The sequence below is a fragment of the Montipora capricornis genome, chromosome 4, assembly GCF_036669925.1.
Source record: "Montipora capricornis isolate CH-2021 chromosome 4, ASM3666992v2, whole genome shotgun sequence".
Taxonomy (NCBI): Eukaryota; Metazoa; Cnidaria; class Anthozoa; order Scleractinia; family Acroporidae; genus Montipora; species Montipora capricornis.
In genome coordinates, this window is record NC_090886.1 from 4,907,703 (window position 1) to 4,934,632 (window position 26,930).

The following is a 26,930-nucleotide window of genomic DNA, read 5'->3' on the forward strand; positions in this document are numbered from 1 at the left end:
CCCCTCCCATCAAAGGATATCTTAAGTCTTGAATGTTACCTTTTGAATGAGGGAAGATCCGCTCTTCATAATGCCGCTGTCTCGGGTTCCGAAGGGATTGTCAAACTTCTTCTCTCCAAAAAGGCGGACGGCACACTTACCGGAGGGGTAAGTATCATAGCGCGTTATTTTTCTCTCTAAAAGACGCCTCTCTACATAGCTGGAGGTTCTTTCCAATTTTTACTTTTACCGTGACTTTTTCGAAGTGATTCTTTTCTCGTTCCACTCCATAATATATTGTTCCGTTCTTGTATCAGCCCGACGAGCAGCTTGCCCTGCACATGGCCTGCAGCCGCCCCTCGGGTGCATTGGAAATTGTCAGAACACTACTGAAGGTTTCTGGGAAAGATCCTAAACTCGCAACTGATAAGGTGACTATTAAATAATAATTTCTGCTCTTTAAAAAACGGCTTTTAATCTTGTTTACCAATTTAGTTGTGTTTTTACCTGTTGGAAGAGATTTCCCAGTTCGCAAAATAGGTAGTTTATTTCAAAGGAAAAAAGCGTTTCCCTGTATACAGAATGTATCAGTGCCTAAATGGAAATATTGGATAGATGTTACTAAACTCGAGTGATTAGAGAGATTTAACATCACGTGAAACGTGAAACGTTTCAACTTTAGCTTCGGCGTTACCCACGGCAACTCGGAAGAAACTCGAACTCTTTTTAAACATTGTTTGTGAAAATAAGATGCTATTAAAAGGAAAATCCTTATCGGTCAAATTTTGCGAGTTCCGATGAAGCTGTGTAGTGAGTCAACAGAGAGTTCGTGAAGGAAATTGCGACAAGGAGTCAGTTATGAACAATCTACAACCATGAAACGTAATTTTTCCTTGTTTGACTTACTGGAAAATGGTTTGGTGTTCTCAGTTTTCCACAAACAACTTAATTTGTAAAGGAAAACGAGAAGAAAATCCCACATTTATAGCAAACGCGAAAATGGCTCCTTTCGCGTAGAAACGACAAACGGCAACTGGCAAACGCGAAAAATGGCGGGAAAGTCAAGGTCACGTGGTTACTTTTTCCGTTTTCGTTTCGCGTAAACGTGATACGGAATCTATTTATAGACCTCATTCATAAATGGCGGTCAGATTTAAAGTTCTTTTGTCCGCGTGCAAATTAGCCTACCAAGCCTCATTTTAGAGCAAGATTTCTTTTCAATTCACTGTATGGTATCGAGGCTTGGTAGACTAATTTGCACTTGGACATAAGAATTATAAATTGACCTCCATTTATGAATAATTAACAATTATTCCATGAGCGCGCGTTAGATATGAGATGATAGATAGCCAACGAGGCGCGTAGCGCCGAGTTGGCTATAATCATCTCATATCCTACAGGTGAGAGTGGAATAATTGTTTTATTAAAAACGCCCCCAAAATATAGAAACCAAGACTACAATAAAAATAAAAAGGTCCAAAAAATCACGCATGTGCTTGCCGTGTTTGTAGATCATGGTATAATGGCTCATGGCTTTAGCCAATCAAAACTCTCGAATTTCATTATCCAATGATCCAGTAAGGTCTATTATCCCACAGTACCTATCCAATGTTAGAGATCGTATTAGAGAGTTTGACCATCGGCGGCGAGCTCCGCGAGACACCGCGCACCGGTGGCTCAGTTGGTTGAGCGCCGGGCTGTCACGCTCAACTCCGACCGGACCAACACTCAGGATCTTTAAATAACTGAGGAGAAAGTGATGTCTTTGTAACGACACCTGCGAATGGCTAGACTTTCAAGTCTTCTCGGATAAGTACTATAAGTCGGAGGTCCCGTTTCATAACCCTCGGGTTTAATTTCTGTGGGACGTTAAAGAACCCACACACTATTCGAGAAGAGTAGGGCGTTTCGTACTATTAAAGTAATTGGATATGCTGCCCATATTGTACGAAGTGAACAAGACGAAAAAATTACGAAAAGACCTATCATACATACATATATACATACATATTCATGTCTGCCTCCTCTTCAAAGCGAGTCTAATTCTAAGTGCGAAGTTTTTGTCGTGAAAATTAGTTTTCATTCATATGTAAAGTAGAACTAGTTACCATTACAAAAACTTCGCACTTAGACTCGCTTTGAAGAAGAGGCAGACATGAACTCGGAAATGGCCCATTGACCACTCCTCATAGGGGTTTTTCAAGGCCAATGAAACACAATCACGACAGAACAGAACATTCAACAACAACTGTTATAAGAATCCCAACTGGCCGGAGGCAAACTAGGGACTACCAGGAACAAATTCAACCAGTGTTCAAAACGTGTCTTGGACCCGGGATCCCCTGATCTCAAGGCAACTGAACGGTCCTAGCCACTGGGCTGGTTTTCTCATGTTTGCAGTTCTGGAGGCAAACGACTGTCCCGTATAACTGATCCGACCGTTGAATTGTGTTATTTCTGTTGCAGAATGGTTCTACGCCACTGTTTCTGGCGATCATGGTTGGCAATCAACACGTTGTGAAAGAACTGTTGAGCACCCAAGCCGAGCAACAAGTCAAGATCAATATCGTGGTGAGTGTCATATCATTGTAGAGTTCTTCAACGCCATCGAGAACGAGACGAGAAAAGAGGTTTAATGAGAGAAGAAAACGTGTGCTCTGCCAGTTCTGCGCTTAACATTTTGAGATATTCCTTTGGTGTCCTCGTCTGAACGTCGTGACTAACTAACTAACTAACTAACTAACTAACTAACTAACTAACTAACTAACTAACTAACTAAATAAATAAATAAATAAATAAATACAACCTTGTTACCTCTTGGCTATCCAGCAAGAGTACTGAACTCCCACAAAACTGATATTGCATTTTATAAATGCAATAAATGCTAGAAATCGAGCGCAGTGCCGCACGAGCAGCACAATTATTTGTCGTTTTGTAACCGATAATGTTCCTCCTTTGTGGTGTTGCCGTTTCCGTTACCGTCTTCGTTGCTTAAAGTCCCTACTTTTATTGCAACGCAAAACCGTACGCCCATTCCTTCAAGAAGAATCTGCTGAATACGTCAGCAAATTATTTAATTACTATAGGACGTTTTGTTGCAGCAATACAGAGATATCGCCAACAACGTTAACACCAATGTCTTTTTTTTTCTTTTTGATACAGCCCAGTGAAGATACTGTATTACACGCGGCTGTAAGAAAGAGGGATGTTGACATCGCAAAACTCCTCGTAGAGTGTGGCTGCCCGGTCGATGTGCAAAACGTAATTACGAATGTTCTTGTTTCAGCTGAGTACAAATTACTAAAGGAAATACTATAACTCAATCACAATGCATTTTTTGTTGTTATAGGCCGAAGGACAAACGGCCCTCCATATTGCCGCCTACGAAGGAGACGAGACTATGATAAAGTTTCTTCAAACGGCACGAGTTGATGCTAATATCGCTGACGCAGTGAGTTGTAAATTAGTTGGAAACAGTGAATATGAATTGTATATTTTAATGTTTCGGAGGAAGAGACGCTCAGTTTTATAACAAATAAATAAACAAATAAGTAAATAAATAAATTAAGGACTTAAATATTGACAAGTGAGAATATAACAAACTGTAATAGAACTTCGATATAACAACAAAACTATGAAGCTGCAAATGGGCGATGATTATAGGTACTGACATGAAATATATGAAAACTCTACATGTCGTTTAGGCTTTAGGTAAAGGTAAAGTCTCCGCTTACGAGCCAGAAGGCTCATCAGGCCGGCGCTTATCTCCGGTTTCTGTAGCATGAAGCGACTAGGAGTATTTGTACTCCCCCCTGGATGGGATGCTAGTCCATCGCAGGGTTACCCCCAGCATTACGCCGGTACCCATTTATACACCTGGGTGGAGAGAGGCACCGTGAGAGTAAAGTGTCTTGCCCAAGAACACAACACAATGTCCCCAGCCAGGCCCCGAACCCGGAGCACTCGATCCGGAGTCGAGCGCACTAACCATGAGGCCACCGCGCCTCCCACTGTTTAGGCTTTAGGGTGTGTGAATTTCCAAATGATGACATGCTTCTCTCTTCAGGCAAAGATTTCTGAAAAAATGGCTAACACAAAAAAAGGAAATTCACAATCCCAAAAAGATGATTTAATGCAAAGAAGGTCTAACTATCTTTTTATATCATGATCCTTCTTTTTTGGTTTCTGTAGAATGACCGTACTCCGCTCCACTTGGCAGCAGAGAGAGGTCACTCCAATGTGGCCGAATTCTTGGTGGACAAGCTTAAAGCCAACGTGAATATGAGGACAAAGGTGTGCGCTGTTTCGCTGATTTTGCCTAATTAAAGGGGAAATTTAGCTAGTGGCAGAGGAACTATTTCTACTAAAGCCCACGCAGACTAACCGGGTTAATTGACATTTTTTTCTTTTTGAATTATTTCTGTTGAGGGACTCGTAAGAGTTGTCGATTCTAGAACAATGTCCAACCCGATTATGTTACTATGGCAACCACGCGTGCGCGACTGATAGTGGCAAAATCAAAACGAAAATGGCCCGTTTTCGCGGAAAAATCAATCTAAAAATAAACTCGGTCTGTAAAAACGCCGTTCCACAAATACAATGAAGTTGTAAGCTCCAAGTCATGGTCTCTTGGACAAAATTCATTTATAAAGTTATTGGGTGGATTTCCTCTAGAAAACTATTACATTGCAATAAACGTTGTGGACTACAACGCAAGACTACAACAGTAAATCTCTCATTCTCCATCGTTACTTCAAAACGCTTCGTGCCAGTCCAGGAACAGCGCTTAAATTTAGGGGAGAAAACAAAAATTTATCCCCAAGTGCTAACGTCCTTTATAAAACCTCAAACTTGGCTATTTCACGTTGTTGTTTTGCTGACGACGGCAAAGAAATGGACAAAGTGAAAAACGCACGTGCAGGGCGTGCAAAGCTATTGTCTTTGCCCAGTAAATATGCAAATTTGTGACGTTCTCGTCACCGTCGCCGTTGTCGTTGATTAAGCTCCCTGTTATTGCCGGGTTAAAAGAGGAAAAATACTCGTGCAGCACGAATTTCCGTGCATTTCTTTGCCGTTCTCCTCAAAACAACAACGTGAAATCACCAAATTTTAGGTTTTGTCGACAACCGTTCGCACCCATCCAGTTACAGCATAGTTCGCCCATATTGTACAGAAAAATCGAGAAATACTCGGGGTAGCGCTAAGTCATATTTTGACGTTGCCGTTGATCTTGCTTAAACTCCCTTATACCTCCTAAGGACAAAGGGAAGGATTTCATTGACACCAGTTTCAGAGTTGACGTAACCAACGAATTTACTTTTCCTTTAAACTTAATTGACAAGATTGCTTTTTAAATTTGTAGGATGGCAGTACCCTGATGCACATTGCTTCACAAGCGGGACATCCCGACACCGCTTTGGTGTTCTTAAAAAAGGGCGTGCCCCTCCACATGCCAAACAAGGTAAATAGCCTCGTCTTTGTTTTATGGCAACTTTCAGTCACACTGGACATTCTAATGGGAGGCGTAACCGAATTGTAAGGGCACAAGATTACCAATGCGGAGTCTCATTGCTTACTTGTTGCCTGTTCTTAAGCCTCAAGCTCTTGGTTGATTTGTTTGTGTATTTTTATTTTCAGGACGGTGCAGTTTGTCTTCACGCTGCCGCCAGAAAAGGTCACGTCGGAGTTGTAAAAGCGTTGCTCTCGAAAGGAGCTTCAGTGGACACCAAAACCAAGGTGAGCCGCATTCCACAATAATTATTTTACGGTCTTTAAACAGAAACTAGGTGAAACTAGAACGGTGAAAAAAAAAAGTGACTTTTAAGTCTTCTCGGATAAGAACTGTAAATCGGAGGTCCCGTCTCATAGCCTTTGTTGGAAACCAAATATTATGGGGCGTTGAAGAACCTACTCACTTCTCCCGGTGCTTCGGGCCGACCTAATCTTGTCGGGAGCATCTTTCACTTCCTAAATAAATTGTGACCTAACCATGCTTCGAGCAAGATTTCGACGGTCGCACCAACAGTAAATTTATAACATGCCAGATTAAGAGAAAAGTGCTCGACGGCTGTGGACAAAGGCCGAGACAAACTAGGTGATGTTTTTAGCTTTCTCTCTGCAGCACTCTTGTGTTTGAAGTGCTTCTTTCGGTTTCTCCGCTATCTTGGATACCGTGCAAAGTCCATGGACTAATAATCAACTATTTTATTGTATCGTTCACCAATGGTCAATTTGTTTACCCCGTTAGGACCAGTATACCGCATTGCACATTGCCGTGAAGTACTGCAAGCCTCAAGTCGTGCAGATATTATTAGGATACGGTGCCAATGTACAGCTCAAAGGTGGCAAGGTAGAGTATTCCTCCAAAGCGTCCTACCCTCCTCCCTAAAGGAAAGGAAAGGAAAGGAACTTTTATATAGCACTAATTGGGGACACTGTAAACTGAAATTAACAATTAATGCAAATTAAGTCAAATGTCAAATGTTGGTTTTTGAGGGGAAACCGGAGTACCCGGAGAAATCTCGAGTATTCGGTGCAGAGTAGAGAACCAACAAACTCAACCCAAATATGACGCCGAGTCTGGGAAGCGAATCCGGGCCACATTGGTGGGAGGCGAGTGCTCTCACCACTGCGCCACCCCTGCACCCACCCTTCGTAAATTTTACATGTTTCAGTGTTCTCAGGGAAAGCTCATGAAGTATGCAACGTAGCTCTCCACCATGACCCTCTTCCCCTGGAATTTGTTTGTGACAGGGGCACCATTGTAACTAAGTATTTCACGGTGTTTTATTCTTCAGGCGGAAGAAACGCCTTTGCACATCGCTGCACGAATCAAAGATGGAGACAAGGTGGCCGAGATGTTGATAAAGAGCGGTGCCGATGTTAACGCAGCGAGTGATGTAAGATATATTCTAGAACTTCATACTCTGCTACTGGTTATCGGAAGGTCGTTGTTTCGACTTATGTTCGGGAGCGTTCGTATTTTTTTCGAACATACCCGAATCATCTCTGATCAATAAATCTTATCTTCTTCGATATAGCGTTTATGCGCAAACGAATTCGCCATGTTGGACCATTTTTAGCGTGAATTGTTTATTAAATTGTTTTTTTTTTTCTGTAGAATGGTGAGACGGCAGTTCATGTAGCAGCAAGGTTTGGCAACTTAAAAACACTGAAGCTTCTAATAAACGAGAAAGCTGACACGGCTAAGAGATCGAAGGTATTCTTCAGCGGAGTAATTAGTGCTCTTGATAAATTTTCAATCACTTAAACCCAAGAGCGCGCACCATTTAACCAGAAATAGGCCATTTTCGAAATATCAAATATTCAGCTTGATATTGAGGCAGTGAGGACAAAAACAATAGAAACACGTTGAAATGAATGTGAAAAATATTTACATATCATCCACTTTCCTTTGCCTTTGTCCTTTAACCTCTCTTTCAAGCTGAATTTTAATATATCGAAAAAGACCTATTGCAAGTCAAATGAAAGAGGATTGTCTGGAAAATACATTCTCTACTTGTACAAATCCCATAAATACAGTTCTTTTACCCCCCAACATTTTGCATAATCATTGTTTTCAATTTCTCCTGGGACTAGAAGATGTCCCAAGAGAAATCGAAAACAATGCCTATGCAAGTCTTTGGAAGGTAAAAGAGGTGTGTTATGGGATTTGTGCAAGTAGAGAATTAACAGATTGTGGAGTACCTCAAAAGGTATCCCTAAATTTCCCGCATTCCTAAATTTCCTTTCGCTTGAAATTCACTGCACCATTTACCCAATTCTTCTATTTCAAAGTTTGAAAACGGTATTTCAGTTGCAAGTGCAATTTCGTTCGGTTGATCGGCGTATGTAGGAAATTGCCATAATGCCACGGTAACCCTAACCGGAATTCTTGGCAATTGCCAGCGCCCCGGACCAAAACGAAAGGCAACGTAATTTTGAAGAACCAGTTAGAACTGGAATTTTGGGCGCTTTTTGACCTGTTCGAAAAAGGATAAGCCGCACTTCGTTTTTCAGAGCCTGCCATTAATGTAAACGCATAGGATTTTTTATGCTGAAAAAAAAAGAGAGATTAAGCTGTCGTGTCACGTTTACGACAAGCGGTAACAGCCATGCTGAAATTTACGATTCTCAAAAAATCAAGGAAACCAAGAGTCCATTGCCCAAGAGTGAGAATCTGGTGTTAGCTTTGTCCCCATCAGCGTCAGAAAAGTGTCTATTTTAACCAAGTTTTGCGGTAAATTAAACAATAGACAAAATTAACTAACTCAATGTTGTACCCAATTCAAATCCTTCGAGGTTAAGATTCTTTGTGTATTTTATCTGCATTATAATGTAGTATTCACTTTTAAATGATACGAAATTACCTGGAACAAAACGTTTTATTCCTAAAGCGTCTGAATTGTTAGCCGTTTTGGAGTATTGTTTATTTTCCCGCTTAACTTGGTTAAAATTAGACAGTTTTCTGACTCTGATGGGGACAAGGCCAATCGGATAAATCTTACTCTTGGGTAATGGATTCCTTGAGGAAACGTGTTTCATTTGAGCTGATTTCTTGCCTATTAGCTACAGCCAGCTGTATCGACCAACTTCTTAAGGACGATGGCTACTATTGTTATTGCGCATACATTCTGCGCATCTCCGGATACTCGGATTTCCTATCGGTAGTGCTTACTAATGCGTGGTTTAAATTTATCCCGAAAAAGCAGAACTTAGCAAGTGCTCTTGGTATCCAAAAAGAAAATTGGGGGTAACCATGCATTTTTCAGAGATAATTACGGTTTAATTTGGAAAGGAACGCCATACATTGCTTTGCATTTTAAAGCTTTTTGCTAATATTGTTGATTGATTATCTTTGAAAAATGCATAATTACCCCCAATGTTCTTTCTGGATTTTAATAGTATTTGTTGAGATCTGCTTTTCCCGCGTATTCATAAAACCGCGCAAAAATACCTTTGAATTAGTAGGCACCGTCCTTAACTGAGGGATAAAAATTAGCACTAGTAGTAATGTCGGATTATTGACGTGCGTTCGACAGTCGCTTTGGAAGCAAAGGAGAAGAGTAGAAAAAGAAACAATGCTATAGGAACATGTTTTATGACAAGCATGCTGCGATCACGGTTTCCAGTTAAGTTTGCCTTTTCACATTCACGTGTTGCTAAATCTCTGTAATATGTTTGTGTCCCTAGAATGGTGAGTCTGCCCTACATTACGCTATCCGGGCCGGGCATTACGCTGAACTGGAGGAACTGGTGCGAGTCCTGTTTAAGGTCAAGTCCAAACCTGTCGCCAGACTGGTTATCAATATGCCAGCTGACGTAAGTAATTTAGATTTGTTATGCGTTTGATTGGCTTTTGTTTATCCTCGGAGACCCCGGGGAGCCGTCACTCGGTGGGATAGAACATGGAGATGTCGGGCATAGACGGAGGAGCCAAACCTCGCTTTCGTTTGCATGTGGAAGTCTGGGCACTAGAACCGAGGCTAGCTTCGAGGCTAGACAAGGGAAGACCTTAGACAGCAATGACCAGAACCAAGGTTGCTGACCAGCGGTTTTCGTTAAAACAATGGTTTGCTGGAGGTGCTCAGTCTCGCGGGCTCAGAAAACCTGGTTGTGGTCATTGTTATTTAAGGTTTTTCCTAGACAAGAGGATATCCCTTTGGCTTGTCAACAAACGGTCGTTCTGGTTGTTAGAAACCGAAGCGTTGTTTACATTCGATTCAAATTACTGTTTTTAATTAATGTCTTGCACTTGCGCACTTGCGCACAAGCACATCTCGTTTCTTTGTGACTGATATGTCCAGAAATGGCAGTAATTAGATGCACGCAGATTTCAATAGGCGTCACGAAGTGTCCTCTTGCTCTTCTCCCCAACTTCAACTCGTGTCTCGAAATAAAAACAATGAACGTCACAAAGTGTCCCCCAACTGCTGCCCCTCAAATAAGGATAAACAGCTGCGATTACACCAAGCTAAAAAGAACGCCAACCTTTACGCTTGCCTTATTGTTCGAAATAGGTAGCAAAGGTTTAAGACTTAATAGGGATTCTTCGTGTTGGATGTCAAAATTGGCCATGCATCTAAGAAACAATTATTCTACGAGGGCGTGCTGGATATGAAGTGATAGATAACCAAAGAGGCGCGTAGCGCCGAGTTGGTTATAATCATTTTATATCCAGCCAGCCCGAGTAGAATACTTGTTTTATTAAAAACTCCAGGATCAACAACTCCTCCACTGAAGCATCGATTTCTGCTTCGGTCAATTCCGGTCCAAAACGGCTTTTGTCGGTCATTTTTTCTCAGAGCTGTAAAAATGTTTTCACTCGATTTATTGCTGACACGTTCCTTGATAATATTAGGTACAGCAGGTATATGAACTGATAGCGTGTGTCCGGAAATCTGATATCCGTAGTTCAGTTTTTAATAACTACTTGTATTTCTGGATATAATTGAATTTCGCCGTTTTACTTTAAAGTTTGACACGTTGGATGACCCAAACAATAATATATTGACTACTTTTGGTTGTGATCCAGCTCTTGAACATCTCGTCATTGTTATCTGTGTCTCCAGCAGAAAGTCGACACCCCTCTGACCCCTCCCCTCGTACAACTCACTGCCGTGGGTGTGGCTTTTGTCAGCCCGTGAGTGGGTGCAAAAGTTACAGTGAGTGTTTGTTATTGTAGAAAGGCGAGACTCCTCTACATTACGCGGCCCAATTACGCAAGGCTCAAGTCAAAGGAAATGCTGACATTGATATTGTCAAACTGCTTCTTGAACACGGTGCTGACTGTACAGCGGTTACACAGCAGGTACGATACTCCAGTGATTCTGCCTTTATTTGCAGTAAAATGAGAAGATTTCTTTTCGTTCCGACTAGAGCAGGTACAATCCGCAATTAGGTTTTTCCTTTCACACATAAGTGTAGCTTACTTGACTTTACGCATAAGAAAACACGTAAAAAAATTAAGGTAAACAAAGCATCTTTTATGAACACCAAGAGGTAAGGTTTGTCATTTAACTAGGAGAGTGGTAAGATGATGGTTTGTTTTTATTGCAGTCCATGGAGACTCCAATTCACGAGTGCGCACGCTCAGGAAACAACGACATCTTAATCGCTTTACTCGAGTCCATTCCTCCCTCCAAGCTTCAGCTCACGGTCAACAAACGTTCTTCGGTAAGCGGAAGCGTACATTGTAATTGTGTTGGTCCTTAACGCAGTTTCGTGGTCTTTGTAGTGAGGCACTTAAGCTGATCCCGAAATGTTATCGACGCTCCAGAGAGAAAAATAACAAAGCAATTCAAATTTTCTTGTATTTTAGAGTGGCTCCTCACCGCTTCTCGTTGCCTCAAACAAAGGAAACGTGGAGGTCGTACGCACGTTGCTGAAATATCATGCGAGGGTAGACGTATTTGATGAGGTATTTAGTCTTGAGTTTTGCCTTGAAAACAAAGTGACAGATGAGAAATGGGTGTGTGTGTGTGTTTGGAGAGGGGGGGATGGGTAATAGGGCCGGATTGGGAATGTAAATCGGTTTCCCATAACATCTTCAATAACATGAACTCTTTCTGTTCGAGTGGATTATTGCTCGTTCATAGGTCCGCCACAATTGAGAACCACAACAACAATTTAACTTCATCTTGCGTAAAAATGGGGCTGAACTGGCAGAAGGACATTGAAACCTCGTACTCTTAAGCTTACTGTGCATGCACAAGAAAATGTGCCACAAGGAAACCACTAAATTTCTTCGCAACTCCTGTAGACTCATCGGAGCGCAAGATTCAGTTTAACGTCTTAAGCGGAACGCTTGCCTTGTGCGGACGTCTCCGGTTGAAAATTTCTGTTTCAATCTCATCTAAAATTACCTAGGCTGAAATTCAAATAGATCGAGACAGAGCGTCCCTTTTCCTATGACCCTTGTTTTCTCTTGATTTTCATACACGATTATGTTTTGCACTGAAAGAAGTAGTTCTATCAGTCCCATTTTCCGTGTTTCTTCTTTTTTTTTTCATTTTAGTCTGGTCGCGCTGGTTTACACGTGAGCGCGGAACGTGGCCATCTTGGAGTAGCACAGGAACTGCTGGAGCACAAAGCCTATGTAAACGCAAAGAGTAAGGTACGTGAAAAGCTGTTATTAACTGATTTGTTTTTCATTCGAGGTATTTTACTCCCTTGATATGGTGTATTGCGTTCTCCTTATTAGGGGTCCTTGACAACAAGGAACTGCAACATCAAAGCAGGCCCGGTTTAAGCCAGGATTTCTCCGAATATTTTAATGTCTTTTCCTCTCCGCTCCATCGCAAATTCTTATTGATCGCAAGGATGTATCTTTTTTTAGGTCGGTCTTACGCCACTTCATCTCGCTGCGGAAAATGGACATAAAGAACTGGTTGGTCTTTTGGTGGCCATTTACAAGGCAACTGTGGACGCTCTGACACTGGTAGGAAAAGCCACGTTGTGTTTTAGTTTCCGGTTCTTTTGTTCTTGTTATATCAACACAGCGTGAAGAAACTAATGCAAGCACGATGGTGTAGTGGTTAGCGCGCTGAATTTCTACTCCATCCCCCTCAGGGTAGGGTCATTGGTTTGTGGCTTAGCTCTGTCGCCATGGGCCTTATTCGCGTGGCAGCCATATTGGCCATAGACATTAGATTTCGTAGCCCGAGCCTCAAGTTGAAGTAATTGGGAACGAGTTTCGGTGCGAGTTTCGCAAAAACAAACGTTTTCAATCCTCCGGACTCAACATGGCCGACGTGTGATTAAGGCCTACCGTAAATCCTCTGTTAAGCCCCCCCCCCCCTCTCAAATAAGCCCCCCTTTTCAGAGGAGGAAAGTTAATAAGCCCCCCCTCTCTATTAAGCCCCCCCCTCCCCCTCCCCCAATCCTTATTCTTCACAAAAAAATTAAGGATTAACGTGGACTGATCAGTTATGATTTATTCAGGCTGGAAGTTCATATTGTTTTTGGTCTTCGACAAATTGTTGTTGTGTACGACAAATCAAAACAAGTAACCATTCTCATAAAAATTACCGAAGAACATGAGGCCGAAAGCGCATTTTTGAAGAATAAGAATTTTGTTTTTGTTACTTTTAGGCTCCCACAAGTGAATTAAATACTTTTGACAGTGACTTTAATTGTACAAAGCGTAAGTCTACTCTGTCTCATACCACGGTATTTTTGCTACAGGTGATGCGTTTCGCTAAATTAAATAAGCCCCCCGTCTCTTTTAAGCCCCCCCTCTCTATTAAGCCCCCCCCCCTCTCTATTAACCCCCACCCCCCCCCCCCCCCCCCCTCAAAAGTGCTGGAAAAAAATAAGCCCCCCGAGGGGGCTTAATAGAGGCTTAATAGAGGATTTACGGTAGAGGATTTACGGTATGTTGTTTCCTTAGACAAAAAAACTTTCCTAAAGTTTGTCTCTCCCACCCAGGTTTATAAATGGATACCGCCGACATTCTTGGGGGTAACCCTGCGATGAGCTAACATGTTACATCCCCGTCCAGAGGGCAGACGCAGTGCTCTTAGTAGCTTCATGTTACAAAAACCGGGTTAAGCTCCGGCCTTGTGAGGTCCCCGGTGGGGCCTTTCTTTTCCTTACTCTTGTCTTCCTTTTAATTGCGAGGGGACCTTTGCGTTGTTCTCAACATTGCAGTCTTAGCAATGATGCAAGACGCATCTGGGTCAAAATCAACGAGACTCCTATAGAGGAGTAGAGGTAGTGATCGAAAGGTCAAAAGTTCGATCGAATCATCGTTGACGATTGGTACATCTCGTCGATTTTTACAGGAAAAGAAGACAGCGCTACATTTAGCAGCTGAGAAAGGCCGCTTGGACGTTTGTCAGCATTTACTGGAGTTGAGGGCAGACATTTGCGCGTTAGATAACGTAAGTTGCACAGTGGCTTATCAAAGCATATTTCGACTGAGAGCGAACGCAAATCTTTGGCCGATCACAACAAACGCACACAATTAAATGAGCCAATCACAACAAATTGTAGACACGTGCGACGTGCACTTTGCGCGGGAAAACATGTGAGAGCAAGTCACAAGTGGTATTTGCTTTTGGCCTCCTCTGATTGGCCGGTTATGCGTATGACGCAGCCAGTCACCTAGCGTATGCAAGAACAAAAAGGTCGCCACGTTACAAGCGATACCCGACGGAAAATTGCACCAATTTTGGGTTAACCTATTCTCAAGCGATTTTAGTTTCTTATTTCAAATACCTATTCTGTAGTAAGATTAGAGGTTCCCATTACGGAAGACGTCCTTTCCCACAACAAATTACTGAACTTCAAATGGGAGGAAATTATATTGCAACCAAATTTGTTCGATTTTTTTTCCAAAAAGAGTTTTTATGAGGAAAAAATTACTTTCAAATCGCTCACTTTTAAAATTCTCGGGCGCGCCATCTTGGATAATTGTGACGTGTTACGGCTGCCCTATTGTTCTGACTCAAAGAGATCTTGCATAGTAACACCAAGGCAACCGTTACACGTCAACATTATTCAAGATGGCGTCTCCCGAGATAAGGAAGTCGATGAAGTGCGTTTTAACAGACCAAGTTGTTTTTAGATTGGTTTTTTTCGCCAAACCATACCTTTCCAGCTAATCACAAGTCTTGTATGAGAGATTAGTACCCATGCGATTGAGAATGGTCACTCGTGCAAACCCAATCTTAGTTAAGAACTGGACTAACAATAGCTTGATCTGTTAAAATGCCGTTACATAGACTTAGTGTTGGAGATGTGGGCTTCTGAAGATTTGACAAGTGAAATAGTGCACCATTTCGCTTTAAGGACGTTCGCGCGAAATTTTTTCAACATTGATTTTTTTCTGAAACTTTAATCACTGTAAGATAATGAGTTAGTTATGTCAGAAATGTAAAAAAAATGGGGGGTCACCGACTTGGTTTTGGAGAGAACATGCCCGGAAAAATACCCAAAATGTGACAAAATCGGGCTTCGTTAGCGAATAAGGCCAGTGTCTGTAAACCTAAATATATTGCAACTAAATCTTTGAAGTGAAATCTTCTCTGCCAAATATTGTTTAAGTGGACTTACTGAGTGAATTTAGTCAACTGGTGAGGTTCCTTAAAGATCAAGTTCGCATTTAGCGACCACAGTTTCACGCGCCTTGCAGCCGCAAGATGGCAGGATTTGATGTCCCGTGAGCAGAAATCTTGAAATTTTTTGAACTTCCCACATTGATTTTTTGTTCATTTTTGGACAACGTGGAGATAATTGTAAAATCCGTTTCTGGAAAGAAAAATAGGGGTCACCGAACGTCCAAGATTGTTAAATCCAGGCAAAGCTATAGCAATGGCCTTTTGCCCTATCATTTCTCATTTTATTACTTAGCGCGCGCGCTCGTGTATGACGTGGCGTGTGCATTTGCGTGCTCAGTAAGGATGCGCAGAAACAATTGGCGCGAACGTCCTTAACAGCTATACAGAAATTTATCATTTCCCTCCGATATTTTTCTTTACAGAAAGGTCAAACGCCTCTTCATTATGCCGCTCAGAATGACCATTCCCAAGTGGTAACCCTGTTTCTGAACCACAAGCCTGACGTCATGATGCAACAAAACGCGGTAGGTCGTTAACCAAAGGTCGCCCAAGGTGACTTTGACTCGTGGACAAACTGGTTTGATAATAGCCTTTGAAAAATCTCTCATGGTCACGCTGTTTTCTTTTCCCCACAGGAGGGCAGTACGTGTGTTCATATCGCGGCTATGAAGGGTAGTGTGTCTGTAATAAAGGAACTTCTAAAATTCAATCCCTCTGGTATCACAACTGCAAGAAACAAGGTGAGATTGAAAGTCAAACAGTATCGTCTCAACTGAAAAATTTGTGTCCAAAGCTGATTGCTGTTCTGTGTGAAGTTAAATTGACGGTCTACACTTTAATTCCTCAGCGGAAATTCGCAACGCCCCTGTTACTTGCGGCAAGCGGTGGTCATAAAATCGTTGTGGAGGTTTTGATAGCGCATGGAGCTTCAGCCAGTGATGAAGACGCGGTAAGTACAATGCCCCACGCAATCTGCATTTGCGAGGTGCAATTCACATAGTGCATTGTAGTGAGCTATATTTAAGAGTCAAGCTTCTAGCGCTGGGACACTACTCGAGGACACTGTACATTGGAATCATATCAAATTAACTCCAATTAAATCGAACTTTGTTTTTTGAGAAGAGGGAAAAACTGGAGCACCCTGACAAAAACCTCAACAAATCGAGAGATCAAAACCAGTTGCGATCGATTATTCAATTGATAACTACAAAGCAAGATCTCGAGGCTGTAGAGATAAAGAAAGATTTGTATGAGTGTTTGCTCATGTCTAACAGTGAATTTCAATCTATCAAAGTCGGTCAATTAGCTCTTCAATTTCGTAATTACTTCCATATATCATATTTTGTTTAAAAAAAAGAGAAAACGAAATTCACCGTAAAAGGAAAAATAATTCATTGTGCTATTTTTATTTTTAATGTGTAGGGCGCCTCCAGGTTGGGTTCAATAACATTTTAAGGTTTCTTCTTTTGTTTAACAATAGACTACTGCGACCCATATTCGTGAGAAAATTAAAAATTGCGGTTCTTGAGACATTTTAAATGAAATTTTCTTTAAATACTAAAATAACATTTTTACAGATTATGGCATTAGCGAGTAGTCAGGAAATTTAGTGCTAGTTTGTAACAAGATTAGACATTTCATTTGCACAATTTTCCACAGAGCTCTGTTTGCACCCATTATGATTGACAAATGTTCCTTAACACTCGTCTTTCACTTTTATATCACCTCTTCGTGTTTAAGTTTTGGATTGCCACTACACGACTGTGTTTTTACGAAATGTTTTTTAGTTTCCTGAAACGACATTGTTTGTATTTTTTTTTCCAGGACGGGATGACAGTTCTCCATCTTGCAGCTAAATTTGGTCACGTGGATGTGTTGGAGGTCTTGCGGGGTAAAGTTCCTTGGAGTATGGCGAGTGTTAAGGTAAGAACATTTTTAAAGACACCTGTGTTTGAGGCCATTTCCGAGTACACGTCTGCCTCCCCATTAAAGCGACTCTAAGGGCGTAGTCTTTCTTATGAAAATTAGTTTTCTTTCATATGTAAAGTAGAACTAATTACCATCGCAAAAACTTCGCACGTAAACTCGCTTTGAAGAGGAGGCAGACGGGAACTCGGAAATGGTCTATTTAGCAACCGTCGACCGCCCACTTCGGACCAACCACGGGTAACACTCTCGAGTCTTCTATGATAAGGACGATAAACCGTGGGACCCCACTCACATCACTTAATCTTGACAGACATCGTATAGGGGAAGCTATCCATTCCCCGAGAAGAGGAGACGACGCAGTCTTTCTCTTGCTTTACAACGCTCGTTGTAGCAAAAGTCCTCCTTGAAGTACATTTGTATTTTGTATTGGTGTTGGTAAAAATGGTATTGGTATTAATATTTTTACAGTGCTGTGAATGGTATAGATATTCAGTGGTATTGATATTGGTATTAGTATTTTTACTGACATTGATACTTGCATCGTTATTGCTATTGTCATTGCTATTGTTACTTTTATTGGTACTGATACCAGTACTGGTATTGGTATCTGTATTAGCATCATTGGTATTGGTTTAATGGGAGTCACCCATTAGCCTTGCCGAGGGCTCGGAGGTTTATTGTTCTTTAGTAATACTACTGCGCCCGGAGCATCAGAGCAAGACTTGGAGTGTACAGCAATGTCGATGTCGTTTTCTACAGACTGATATATTTTCGATTGATCCCCGCGAAGCCAGCCTGCTAGCCAAACACATGCCCTCAATTGATTTGTACCCTTGGGGTGGCAACACCTAGTCATGTATGAGGACCAGTACTGGGCTTTTCAAGGAAAGTACCAATTTAGCCTCGTCTTTCGGGCGAACGTAAAACTTACAGGTTTTTTTTTTGCTTGCCTCATTTTTTTCAGACCGGTCTATCGGCTCTGCATGTAGCAGCTCAGTATGGACAAATTGAAGTCGTGCGAGAAATGCTCCTCAAAGTTTCTGGGACAATTAAAAGCGAATCACCCGCAATGATGGATAACGCTGAGAAAGCCGGATCGAAGCCAGACGTAAGTCATTAAATACTAGATTAAGAATGAACTAGAGAAATACTTACGATAGCGCTAAGTTGTATTTTGAGGTGAGGCTGTAGCTGATGTTGCTGTTGTCCCTGCTAAAACTCCGTAAAGTAGTCCCCAATATCGGCAAGAACGTGAACACCAAGGAACAGTAAGTTTTATAAACGAGAGAAATGCGATGCACGCAATGCGATTTTTTTTTTTGGCCAATTTTTTCGTTTTTGTTTTTCGTGAAATGACGAAATTTGACGTGGACACGACCACCCGATCGACGATAAATTTTCAATGCTCTTTCCAAACATCCATACCGTTCATGCCACTTTTATTCCTGGAAATTTGCTACATAGTTTTCCATTCTGAACGACGTGCAATAATAGTAATAATAATAATAATAATAATAATAATAATAATAATTTCCCGGACGCCACCAGGTTGAATAATTGTGACGTGACGTGGTTGAACTATTGTTTCAACAACAGGGCAACCACGACAATTATTCAAGATGGCGGCGCCCGCGAAGCTTTCATTGAAAAAAAATGGGAACAATGTTTATTGTCAACATTATGCTCTGTGGTTTTAAATTATTTTCTTGTTTTAGTGGAGGTTCCCTTTAAACTTCCTTAACGCCGGTTTATAAAATTCCCGAATCCTGCCTCTATCCGCCTTCTCTATCCAGTAGTTATTTTCTTGGTAAGAATTACGACACATGACAGGCTTAATCTTTGTTTTTGCGCCTGCAGTACTGCTTCACTCCGCTGCATTTGGCTGCACAGTCTGGTCACGTGGGTGTCGTGCGAATACTGCTGAACTCGCCTGGAGTGCGCGTGGACTCAGCAACGGCCGTACAGGTTGGTATAGTTTTTTGCTGTTAGCCTCTGTTGTTGTAGAAGCCTGACGAATCGACGTAGAGCGATGGGTGGACTCTTTCTGCCAATGTCAAGAACAAGGTGTAGTAAAGAAGAGCAGATTGTGAAACGTCTTGTCAGAGTGGCTTAAGGGGGCCCCATTTTTTAAATCTTGTTTTTCAGCCAGAGTCTTTCACCCAAGAGTAAGATTCACCCAAATTGGCCTTGTCCCCATCAGTGTCAGAAAAGTGTCTATTCCTGGTTTGCACCCACGTGACACGACGGTCATGTTTGATGTTCCCATGTTTAGTTCCCAGCGAAGAGACAGGTTATTTTTCTTGCCATCCAACATGGCCGCCGTAATCTCACATGCGAACCATCAATTATTAAACCAAGTTTTGCGGGAAAATAAATAATAGACCAAATCGGCCAACTCAAAGTTGAACCCAATTCAAACCCTTTGGGGATATAACGTTTTGTTCTAGCTTTTTCCATATCATTTAAATGTGAATGCTACATTATAATGAAAATACAATACACAAAGAAAATCTCAACCCCGGTAGATTTGAATTGGATACAACTTCTGGTCTATTGCTTATTTTCCCGCAAAACTTGGTATAAAAATAGACACTTTTCTGACGCTGATGGCGACAAACTTGATACCAGATTCTTAGTCTTTGGGTAATGGACTCTTGTTTTCAGTTATAAAGATATTTAAATCCCGGTGGAAAAGCATCCGAACTAAATAATCGTAAGGTCTTCGTAGGTTCGGCTGCTGTTCGGGTGCACTCGGATTTTTTTCCGATTATCTCCGAGTCTCCGTTGAAAAGATGTCATCTCTTCATAAATTTTATTGTTCGTAATACACGTGCCAGCGAAAAAAAAATAAATCAGTTTGAATAGGAATAAATGAAATTGTACATTTTATTCTTTAATTAGAAAACATCGTGGATAAAACGATGACTTTTTAAAATCGATTTTTAAATTTTAGATTTTTGCCGTTCTCTCTTGTAGGGCTCCATTCCGTTGCATTTGGCTGCTGAGAATGGGCATTCGGAGGTTGTGAGCATCTTGCTTAGCAAATCAACTCTACAGCTTCATGTCAAGGACAAAATGGGCCGTACAGCCATGCATCTAGCAGCAACCAATGGACATAGAGAGCTTATCTCGCAGCTGATTGGTCAGGGAGCTGATATCAATGCTCCCGATGAGGTTTGTTTCATTTTTCGCTGCTATGGAACGTTTTCACTCATGTGACCAGCAGCCATATTGGATCGCGTAAAAATAGAGTTCAATTCCCGGAGGATTAGGTTGGTACACCATCATGGCCACCATTTTGTTTTGGAACACCAACATGGGCGCCGTGATATCATGTGAAAATGCTATATGGAGCCTCTTTACAGTAGAGGCGTGGAGGTGTAGAAAATACTGATAGTAACACGGCGTGACGAGTTAAACATAAAAATTAGACTTATCATCATCAATAATTTTCAAGTCGTGCGGCAAGTTGAAATTCATTTTGAAAGTAAGTATCCTAATTCATGACATTGGCTGTTTTAGCCATCACAGGACAACTAGAGTTGCTTGGATACTGAGAGCTTTAATCAAGCGATCAAGTGTGCCAGTTTTAGACGGAAAGCCGGTGTACAACTTGTGTAGTAGTGGACGTATTTCTCGTTTGCTCATCGAGATTGTTCGCTTCAGCGAACTGCCACCAGCTTTGCTTGCAATAGCGAACGCGATCTAGAGAATGTCAGATTTATCGAATCAGCGGTTTATCACGGGGGAGGGGGACGGGTGACTCCCTGGTTTTCCTGCTTGCTTCTGATGGGAATCTAATCAGTGACCTCTAGCAGAGGTTTACGACACAGAGCGACTTCCAGTGTTTCTATAAATCGCCCAGAAGGACGCCGCCATAAAGAAGTTAGCCTACAAGTTGAATGGCAATATTTCGTTGTTTTGTTCTAGAATGGTTACGCACCAATGCACATGGCCGCTGAGGCTGGTCATGTGGAGGTGGTGAAACTGCTGGTCGAGTCTGGGGCATCACCGCGGGCGGAATCTATGGTAAGTTTTGTGTCCATGATAAGATGATGATGATGGTGATGACGATCATTACGTCAATAACCATGATGATTGTAACACTTTTTGTGTTTTAATATGGTTGTTTCTTTTTGCTCCAGGAAGGCACGTTCCCTATCTGTTACGCAGCCATGCAAGGTCACTTATCAGTCGTTAAATATTTACTGCAACAGGAACTCAACACCGAGCGATTGTTATCGGACAGAAAGGTAGGTGACCGTCTGTGTATTATATTGTTTAAATCCAGTTCCACACAACGACAATATCTGAACAGAAAGATGACAATTTCCGAGGAAAATGAGCAGAACTCTAAATTCTTGACTGATTCCAATTAACTTGATAAAGCACGTTGAGTAGGGCAAAGGTGGTTCTCAGTTCTGATAGAGCGTTGATTATTTCCGCTGAATTAACAGCGTAGCTTCTTTTAAAAAAACGACCACCCATTTCATGCAAATCTCGTTATCAAATGGGCCATTTCCGAGTTCATGTCTGTCCCCTCTTCAAAGCGAGTCTAAGTGCGAAGTTTTTGTGATGGTAATGTGTTCTACTTGACATTTTTAAAATTCATTAGAAAAACTACGTGCTTAGACTCGCTTTGAAGAGCAGGAAGATACGAACTGGGGGAGCAAATATGGCGCAGTTGTGAGAGCACTGGTCTTCCACCAATGTGGCCCGGGTTCGATTCCCAGACTCGGCGTCATACGTGGGTTGAGTTTGTCGGCTCTCTTCTCCGCTCCGAGAGGTTTTTCTCTTGGTACTCCGGTTTTCCCCTCTCAACAAAAACCAATATTTGATTTGATTTGAGTTAATTTCATTAGTGTCTCCAATTAGTGCTCTATAGTGCTAAATCCTTTGACACTTAAATAAAGTTGTTATTAATGGCCGTTTGCTAATTGAATTTGCAATACTAGGCGTAGTTCCTCAGCGATGTAATTAGGATTTAAAATAAGACCACAGCGACCGCTCAGCAACGACCAGCAACGTGCTGTACACATTTTAGCACATTTCGCGACGGTAGTCTTCAAAACATCAATATGAAATAGCCATATTTCTGATCAGGGTTTTGAGGACAAAGTGAGTATAGAACAGTGAATCGATCATTCCCTGTCTTTGCGTTAAGACTTTGTGACTAATCTCTTTTTGGGATAAGTCACCCAACTGAACAACGTGATGAAATAATCATGAACTGCTTGTGATAGCGCAGAGTTTTATTTCGTTAATGTTTGCTACTGTTTTTTTTTTATGTTGAAAAACTCGTGCCAAGCTTTCCACGGCAGTTATTTAATTTTAACCAGCAACGAATTGTTTTGTAGCAAAAGCGCTTAGAAGCCCATACATTTTTTGTAAAATTTTGAATATAAACAGAGCCAAAATTGTACAAGATATCGGGCTGAAATTTTCACACATATTAGGTAACACAATGCAATTTCGCCTCTCCCCAAAAACCAATGTTTGGTTTGATTTGAGTTAAATTGACTTGACCTACATGTCAGAAGCCCATCTGGAGCGTGCAACTTACCTATTTTCGTGCAACGGCGTCTTCACAAGTAAGGTTATTTTTAGATTGAATTTCCCGCTAATGAGACTCCCACAGGAGCCCGATGACCAATTACAAGAAATTAAACTGACGTCATAGGGTCACCGAACCGGAACTGCCTTTGTTTTTTGACCTAATTCGCGGGAAAGGCTAGCCTAAAAATAAACCTACTTGTGAAAACGCCGTTTCACAGACGCTGTATGGAAGTTGCACGCTCCAGATGGCCTCCTGACATGTGCAGTGTTCCCAGTTAGTGCCCCACGCGCTACAAGACTTGACACTTAAAAATAGTTCACTATAGTGCACTATGAATTGCACCTAGCAAAGTTCATATAGCACCAGTTAAAATAGGACTTGATTGATTGCTTCTCTTTCTTTTTTGCAGTTTCTTTTTGATCTGATGGTGTGCTCAAATCAAAATGAAAGCGAATCTGTCATGGACTTCATTCTCCAGTGCCCCGCCCCAATCTATGCGGCGGCCAAGCTCTCAAAGCATTACCGTAACGAATCGACGCGGGAAAAGGAACGTGCGCGTGATTTGCTAGCAGTTGGTGAAGTCTGTGAGAGCATAGCGTCGGACCTGCTGTCTCTCGCATGCGTAGATAGCGCAGAAAAACTGCTGACTGCCATCGACGACCGCGATGTACCGTTTTTGGATTATTTAATTGAGTGTGAACAAAAGATTTGCGTTTCTCACCCTTCTGTACAGGTGTATCTTGGTGACGTCTGGCGTGGAGATTTCAAATGGGATGACTGGAAATATTTCTTGTTGTTTACGATGTCTTTGATTTGCCCATTATGGTGGGCCTTTCTTTGTCTCCCTTGGAACGACCGCTACCACAAAATCCCCATTATCAAGTTTATCTGCCATCTCATTTCTCATTTCTACCTCATTGTATTGTTCAGCTTAACCGTGGTGGTCCCGTGGGAAGAACTTACAGGCACCTCACTCCTCCCTCACTGGTACGAATGGCTCTTACTAGTTTGGCTCTCAGGACTCCTTCTATCCCAGCTCACGGACCCACACGACCGCGCAGGACTAGGCTGGATCCCGGTCATTGTGCTCTTTCTGAGCACGATCGGTATCCTGCTGCATTTGGTTGCCATTGGTTTCCAAGGAGACGACCGCATTAGTATCATCTACGCGCGCAACCAATTCTTCGCAGTATCCATGATGCTTTGCTTCGCTCAGCTCTTGGATTTCTTATCATTTCATCATTTGTTCGGTCCGTGGGGGGTCATCATCCGGGATCTCATGTATGACCTTGTGCGTTTCTTGGTGATTCTGTCGATTTTCATGGTAGGTTTCACCGCTCATCTCGCAGCTGTGTATCGACCAATGAGCCAAACTGCAACCGGGAGCATCATACAAAAAAGCGAAGGGGATTTCTTCGATTGTTTTGAATTATTGTTTTTTAGTTTGTTTGGACTGACCGAGATCGAAGAGTTGAATAAGGTTGAGGGCAGAAAAGCAACGTTTACACTGGCTAAAGCAACGTTCGGGATCTACAACATGATTACAATCATTGTGCTCATCAATTTGCTCATCGCTATGATGAGCGACACTTATCAGCGTATCCAAATGCAATCTGATCTTGAGTGGAAGTTCGGCCGCGCAAAGCTTATTCGCAACATGAAGCGTTCGACAACCACTCCATCCCCTTTAAATCTTGCAACAAAACTCTTTTCCTATTTGCGGTTGATGTACAAGTTAAAGTTCAAGTGTTGTCGCCCTGGAATTATCAATATCATCCGCTCTGATGAACAGCTCCCAGATAACACATCAGTAAATCCACTTTATCAAAACTCGAACTCTTGGCTCCCAAATGGAGGGGTTCCTGTCCACCGGGATAGTGGTCAGAGAAGTGTTCGAATAGAGGACGTTATGGACTGGAAAACAATCGTTAAGAAATTTCAAGCAGTTAGAGCTATCAGTAACGAAGTAACAGCGGTTGCTCACACCGCCCGAGACAAACTTCTCTCGCCCAAGGCCTCGCACGTGAACTTGAGAGCCAGGGCGGAGTCGACTATGTTGCCAGGTCGACCGGGCACTTCATTGGGTTCCACCATGTCACTCCACCGTGTTGTCACAGCGACAGTGAAGAAGATTGACGTGGTTTCAAACATTAAAGATATGGGTGATTTTTGAAAGACCTAACGTGACACTTATCTGAATTGTGTGAAAGATTATCATAATAAATCCCTTTTGCCCTAATACACGGAGGTCAATACCCTTTTCCAGAAAGAGTGATATAATTTAATGCAAGTTGGTTGGATTGTTTTTCCCCAAAAATGTTTCTAAGGTTAATTACAAACAATTTTATTCATTTTTCCGTTTTTATACTAGTGGCGCATAATCCGTCCAGACGAATTATGCGCCTTTCATGTTCACCGTCTACTGTAAAGACGGGACGAACTATACAAGACTCATAATCCGTCTGGGACGAACTTGGGCAAACACTTTTTCTGCGTCCGTCTGGTATAAAGACGGACACGAGACAAATGATGCGTCTGAATGAACTATCCTGTTTCTTGCGTTTTCGAATACGTACAAAAGTGGCTATTTTGTCCAGACGCATTATTCTTCTTGTGCTCGTTTTTTTTCCAGACGAACTTAACAGACGCAGACAAAAGTTTGCTCGAGTTCGTTCCAGACGAATTATGCGTCTCCAGAAAAACAGCCAATCAGTGGTTTACGGTGTGTGTGTTTGACACGAGGTCTTGTTCTGCCGTCCGTAATTTATTCCATGTTTTCGACTAACATTTACTCATCTTTGTCATAGACAAGGAAAAGTTATTTAGTTATTCAATAAATAAAAAGACAGCCGAGAAAAATACCTACCGTGTTGGGCTTAAGTATTCTCCCCCAGCAATCTCCGCATAGAATTTTCGGGAACGCAGTTCCTTGGAGTTTTTTGGGAATTCTCTAAGTCTCTGTAGCATTGAAAGAAACAAACCTTGGGAAAAGATCAGATTACCGACATAGGAAAGCAGAACTGGAATAATGGTTGCAGTACTCAATATTCTCTTCCCCAGGGAGATGCGGTTACGCCCTAGGGAAGAAAATAATTAACAATTATTCCATGAGCGCGCGTTGGATATGTGATGGTAAATAGCCATCTCGGCGCTACACGCCTCGTTGGCTATAACCAGTCTCATATCCAACAAGCGCGAATGAAATAATTGTTTTATTAAATTCCTTTAACTCCAAAAATTTGGAAGTACGAAATACGAGCAAAAAAAGGGAGCAAATCCGAAATCGAGAAAACGTGATGAAGGTGAGATTTTGTGTAATACCTTGTGGTCAGATAGACGTAGGCTCATCACAAAAACATTTCTTGCCTTTTCGCGCACTAAACGTCGGAATTGATCCAAACATTCCACAGAAAAAGCTTTTTTCTTTTTGTCTTTATTCAAAGAGAAATTTCGATTTCAGGTGGATTTTAATTTAGTTTAGCAACGCTTAAGGCAATCATTTACCATATAAGGTCAAACTAAGGTATATGAGCTGATAACCGAAATTGAGTGAACCACTCAGAGCACGCGAAGTGCATTATCCGAGGTTGAGAATTTAATAATGAAATTAACACCTTTTGTCCCTATGAAATAAGTACAAAACGCCATTATATAGAAGTACACGGTAAGGTCACGTGACAATTTATCAAATCTTTAACGGCCAAGCTATACTTTACTCCACCATAGTAGTGTGGGTTTGAGGACTCTAAATATTTTAAATCTCTCTCCCTCTAGTTGAGGTTTCAAAGCAGAAATAACTTTAACCCCGCCGCACACGGTGAGGAAAGAGCTGAGCAAACTGCCTCGCGAGGCGGTTTGCTCAGCCGTTTCCTCACATGTACAGGGAAATTGTGCTGACAAATTCGCCTCGCAAGGCCGTGAGGATAAAATCAAACATGTTTGATATTTGATATTTTAGGGTCTGGCTAGAAATGTTCCGCTCATTTTTTCCTCCTGCCGTGATGAGGGCCAGTCTGAGAGACAACTTCACTGGTGAACCGCCATGTTTACAACAGAGCATTTAAGGCGTCCCAGTCTGCATGAAACCATCTCTCACCTCTGTCTCGAGAAGACCAGACACGCGCGCTTCTTACCTTACGAGTTTATGGGCTTTTACTACGTGTAGAAGACACACATGACGTAAAACAATAGAACAAAAATCGTGAAACAATACTTTATTCGAATTCTAAATCCCTAAAGACCCCTAAAGCTTTTGTTACGTCTTGTGCGTCTTCTACACGAAGTAAAAGCCAGTTTATGCCTGTAGAATCTGTTTAACTGGAATGTCAATTCCTTGTAACTGAACCAGCATCCTAGTTTTTTTTTGGTAGGCTTCGTATCGGAGAGCCAGAACGTTTACGCAT

General features: G+C 41.8%; 1 protein-coding gene across 1 annotated transcript; it reads left to right on the plus strand.

The window, feature by feature from the left end:
• Positions 1–57: 57 nt before the first annotated feature.
• Positions 58–25,386, plus strand: LOC138045304 (serine/threonine-protein phosphatase 6 regulatory ankyrin repeat subunit B-like). The gene is made up of 28 exons (XM_068891744.1): positions 58–147; positions 297–410; positions 2,446–2,550; positions 3,142–3,240; positions 3,329–3,430; positions 4,171–4,272; positions 5,342–5,440; positions 5,617–5,715; positions 6,227–6,328; positions 6,777–6,878; positions 7,100–7,198; positions 9,172–9,300; positions 10,664–10,789; positions 11,038–11,154; positions 11,300–11,398; positions 11,996–12,094; positions 12,317–12,418; positions 13,764–13,862; positions 15,464–15,565; positions 15,677–15,781; positions 15,889–15,990; positions 16,866–16,964; positions 17,935–18,078; positions 18,828–18,935; positions 19,947–20,144; positions 20,901–20,999; positions 21,116–21,223; positions 22,937–25,386. The coding sequence occupies exons 2-28, from the start codon at positions 321–323 to the stop codon at positions 24,698–24,700; spliced, it is 4,599 nt and encodes a 1,532-aa protein (XP_068747845.1). The 5' UTR covers positions 58–147; positions 297–320; the 3' UTR covers positions 24,701–25,386.
• The last annotated feature ends 1,544 nt before the right edge of the window (positions 25,387–26,930 follow it).